At 39.3% G+C, this 5,076-nt stretch overlaps 1 protein-coding gene and 1 pseudogene across 1 annotated transcript in view; both read left to right on the forward strand.

The window, feature by feature from the left end:
• The window catches only part of LOC103509469 (unconventional myosin-Ib-like), a 20,682-nt gene extending 17,619 nt beyond the window's left edge, over nt 1-3,063 (forward strand). Inside the window, exons 12-15 of the mRNA XM_026823789.1 lie at nt 946-1,099; nt 1,722-1,912; nt 2,058-2,281; nt 2,933-3,063. Of these exons, the coding sequence (XP_026679590.1) occupies nt 946-1,099; nt 1,722-1,912; nt 2,058-2,281; nt 2,933-3,056 (693 nt within the window). The 3' untranslated portion in view covers nt 3,057-3,063. The remainder of the gene's footprint in view (nt 1-945; nt 1,100-1,721; nt 1,913-2,057; nt 2,282-2,932) is intronic.
• On the forward strand, nt 2,565-2,682 carry LOC113467555 (annotated as a pseudogene).
• Nucleotides 3,064-5,076: the final 2,013 nt, after the last annotated feature.

The raw sequence follows: 5,076 nt of genomic DNA on the forward strand, positions 1-5,076 counted from the left end.
GTAAGTAAGTAAGTAAGTAAGTAAGTAAGTTCGTTTTATGATAAATTGTGGCAGTCTATGAGATATTTTCTTTCTTTCTTTACGAGGTGTAATAGACGAAACTGTAACTAAGAGAAAAGAGAAAAGGACAAGATAGGAAAAAGAGGAGGAAGTCAGCCGTTCCGAGAACAAACCTTATATGTTTCGGACAAACCCAATTTTGACCGTGACAATGTGGTCTGAGAAGTATGCTGTGTGGTTTTGGCAACCCAAACTTTGGGCAGTCCGTCAGTAAATTTTTCTTCTTTCTTTAGATTTTACTCATCTTGGTTTCATTTTTTTTTTTAAGAGGTTTGACAGAGGGAACTGTAACTGCTATGGTCCCGAAATCGAAGAGAGAAGGAAGACAGGATAGGAGAAAGCCAGCCGTTCCGAGAACGAACATTATCCCATCAGGACCCGCCCCGGGCGGGAATCGAACCCGCGGCCTAGCGCTTACAAGGCAGACGCACTACCAACTAAGCTAACTAGGCTGGCAAAGAGAGAAGGAAGACAGGATAGGAGAAAGCCAGCCGTTCCGAGAACAAACATTATCCCATCAGGATAAAATCCGCCCGGGCGGGAATCGAGGATAGGAGAAAGCCAGCCGTTCCGAGAACGAACATTATCCCATCAGGATAAAATCCGCCTCGGGCGGGAATCGAGCCCAGTGGCCTAGCGCTTACAAGGCAGACGCACTACCAACTAAGCTAGCTAGGCTGGCTGAACCTTAACTTAATTTATGCCGACAACCTAGCGCTTACAAGGCAGACGCACTACCAACTAAGCTAACTAGGCTGGCGGTTTCATTATTTGCAGGTGTTCGAGGTGCACTCAGCCTCGTCTGATACCTACCAGTCACGGAGGCTGCTCTTCTGGTTAGTATTAGTACTTAGATTTTACTCATCTTAGTTTCATTATTTGCAGGTGTTCGAGTTGGAAGAATTTCGGCGAGATCGTCTAGTAGACCTGGCCGTGTTGATACAGAAAGTATGGCGTGGTTATCATCAGAGGAAAGATTTCCTCAAGAGAAAACGGAGCCAAATTATCATCGCTTCGGCCTGGAGGAGTTGGAGGGTAAGCGAATTTACTACTTTTTTTTATGTTTCTCTTTCTATTCCTAAGCCATTTGATTTGATTTTTTTTTATTATTATTATTTCTTTCTATTCCTTCCAAGCGATTTTCTTTAGTCTCTTTACTTTCCACACATGTTTTACTTTTTGATTTTTTTCTATAGGTATTTTACTCATTTACTATCTTCTCTCTTTTTTTCTTATATTGTTAAATCAGGTTTTTTTTTTTTTTTTTTTTTTTTTTTTTTTTCCTTTTTTATTTTCCCCCCTCCCTTTACTCCCGCAGTCTGAACAAATCTCGGCGTTCTCTTAACACATTTCCAATACCTATTTAACCTATCCCTCAACCTCCGTGGCCGAATGGATATCACACTTGGCTTGCACGCCGGCGGTCCCGGGTTCGATTCCCGGCGAGGTCGAAGTTTTTTCGGCTTTGGAGTTCGGGGTTTAATCAGCCTCGTGAGGACAATCAAGTAGCTACTTCAATCGAGTAGTGACCAATGGTGGCATTATTACCATTGTAAATTCATGATACGAGTAGATGAAAAGTAATACTAAAGGAGGAACTACTCGTATTAATGCTGTGGTGCCCACAAATTTGTGATAAAGCTCTCTGCTTTACCACAAAGATTCACGATTTGACTTATTTAACCCATCCTGGTTTCAGTTCGTACCGATCCTGTTCGTTCTGTCGACAAGTTCAATGCTCATTCTAGACCATCGCACTTTACAAATCAAATACCGTGTGCCTGCCTCCGAGATCTACCGTCTCTCTCTGTCCCCTTATCTGGACGATATAGCTGTCTTCCATATCCGAGCGGTAAGTATACACATTCACCTTTACTGTCATATTAATTCCTTTATCATGGACAGGCATTTACCAGCTTAACTCCATACACGAAAAGCTCAATTTGAGGCTTAAGTGTATCGGCAAAAAACTCTTAAAGATTTTCTTCTCTTCACAGCCCAGTCCCAGTTCGTGTTCAGACGCTTCCTCTTCGTTCCTAGGAGGCGGTGGCGGAGGCACCCATCACCATCATCATCAGATGGGCTGTCTCTTCCATTCCGAGGTGCACGGGAAGGGGGACTTCGTGTTCCAGACGGGGCATGTGATTGAGATCGTGACCAAACTGTTCCTGGTCATTCAGAATGCCGTCGGCAAACCCCCCGAAGTCAATATTGCCCCTGAGTAAGTGCCTTGGACCTTTGACTTTAAAAAGAGCTATAACGGTGGATTTTACCAATATCTTTTCAGGTCCTAGAAGGCCTGTTTGTTTAACAGGCCTGTTAAGCCTATACAAATCAAATGGAACTTAACAGGCCTCTAAGGGCTGAAAAAACAGTGGGGAAATCCACTTAGGTAATATAAATGAAAACCAAGGCTCAAAAGTAACATCCATGTCTGATGGTGACATATTGACATTATCCTACAGGAATGCTTAATTTAGGTTTCATTTTTATTTGATTCGTTTATCAACGGTGATAGCACGTTGAATTCACCAGTTCCCGACGGATCACTGAAGTTAAGCAAAGTTACGCGTGGTTAGTACCTGGATGGGTGACCATCTGGGGAATCATGTGCTGCTGGGTTCCCGGCTCCACTCAGGCTGGGTGAGGTTAAATTAGGAGGCGTGTAGCTTGTCACCGAATGCTAGGTTAAACCCCGGTCACGAGAAGACCTGAGTTGGTTAAAGTCACGGTAAACCTCTCTACCTGCCATTTGATTGGTATTGGTGTAAGTAGGGCCATCGGCTTTAATAAACGCCTTTCGTCACTGAGACCTGGTTAGATCTTTTGTGACATTACCATTTGATTGGTTTCTCCTTTCTGTTCTCTTTAGATTCGACGCGAATTTCAATCAGCAAACAGTGATGGTCTCGTTCAAGTGCATAGGACTCCCCGAGATCCCTCCAGGACAATCACGAATCATTAGGAAACAAAACAAAATGGAGGTGTATATTTGAATCCGGCTCATCTTCTAAAGGTAGACTTCACGTCACGTCATGTGAACTGATTAACTCGTTTTAATGTAGTAACAGGACTATTAACAAATAAGCATGTGATTAGTCTATTTCATGTGATTTTTAACGCCCAACCGAATGGTGCAACTTCTATCACTACTGAACTTACAGTTGTGTATGTCTCGTTACGAAACACTTTTTGCCCAAGACTCAGCATTTGGAATAAAGTGAATTGCAGATACCTCAAATGAATCATATTGTATTTATGTGAATCGAATGTGTTGTGAACAAATAGGTCCTTTGTTTTAAAATAAAGCATCGGCCCCCCCCGCCTACCCCCTGTTTTGTTTTATATTTGTTCTGTTTTGTTATTTTATGTTTTTACTTTCTATTAGTTTTTTTTATGGATATATGTTTTTTTTTTAACATTTATCCTTTAAATCACTACATGAGTTATACAACGAAACCAGACCAAATCACTAAGCAGCCCAAGACACGTGTTGCCTACCCCCTGTTTTGTTTTATATTTGTTCTGTTTTGTTATTTTATGTTTTTACTTTCTATTAGTTTTTTTTTTATGGATATATGTTTTTTTTTTTTAAACATTTATCCTTTAAATCACTACATGAGTTATACAACGAAACCAGACCAAATCACTAAGCAGCCCAAGACACGTGTTTCGTCCTTATTTGGACTCATCAGTTGGACATAGCTGGGGATTGAACCCGAGACCCTTGGATTGAACCCGAGACCCTTGGATTGGGAAACAGAGACCTTTACAAGCAAGCCACCATGACTTGGTGATGTGATATGGTTTCGTTGTAGTATTTAAACCCGATACTCAAAGATGTTCTTACACCATTACATCAAGTACTTAGAAATCCCACCAGAGTGCAGCATATATATCGTCTTCACTCTATACTCCGGGCCTAAGGCGGGTGAAAAACAGAAAAGAAAAAGATAATAATAAAAGAATTCAAATTGAATCATTTATTATTATCTTTTTTCTTTTCTGTTTTTCACCTGCCTTAGGCCCGGATTCAATCGTACCGGGCCTAAAGGCGGGTGAAAAACAGAAAAGAAAAAGATAATAATAAAAGAATTCAAATTGAATCTTTTATTATTATCTTTTTCTTTTTCTGTTTTTCGTTTTAATGTAGTAACAGGACTAATTACAAATAAGCATGTGATTAGTCTATTTCATGTGATTTTTAACGCCCAACCGAATGGTGCAACTTCTATCACTACTGAACTTACAGTTGGATCTGTTTTGAGGAGCAAATTTAACACAATATTCCACTGCCCAGCCCCCGGATTACAAGTCGAACCTTTTACAAATGAACTGCTGGTCTGCTGGAGACGTTTTTTGGGGAAAAAAAAAAAAACAAAACAAAACAACAGGTAGGTATCATTCTTAAAGAAGAAATCAAAAAAATATAATTATTTTCAATACACAATATAAGAAATAAAGATCAAATATACATTCTTGTGGCACTGAAATAAATAATAAAAATCTTACAATAAGAAAATGAAAGAAGATGGGGTCGCTACCTATAAGACAAACACAAACTTAAATTATTATCTAGAGTATGATATTTTGCACTGTTTTTCTTCATAATGAACACACCATATGAACTCAAATAATCCAGTCATAACAGAAAGGTTATAATTGCTCTCATTGCTAGATACAAGTGAAATTTTCGAGATCAATTTATTGCAAAATAAATCGGTCAAAGGTGTGAAGAATTTTCACAATTTAGAGTGTCTGACTTTTTTCTTACGGTCAGATGGTCTACAACCAAGAGCACTTTTTTTGAGAAGGTAGGTACAATAGCTTCGATTTATTATAAGGTACAGGTTAATCAATCTGATTGGTAGATCCGAAAAAGTTATCTAAATATCTACCTACCAAGAAAAAAAAAAAAAAAATTGCCCAAATTACTGTCCAACTTTGACAAAGAGAGCTTTTTATAGATTTCATAGTTCATCTGATATTCTGACAACATCTATCTAATCTACATTT

The sequence above is a fragment of the Diaphorina citri genome, unplaced genomic scaffold (assembly GCF_000475195.1).
Source record: "Diaphorina citri unplaced genomic scaffold, Diaci psyllid genome assembly version 1.1 scaffold500, whole genome shotgun sequence".
NCBI lineage: Eukaryota > Metazoa > Arthropoda > Insecta > Hemiptera > Psyllidae > Diaphorina > Diaphorina citri.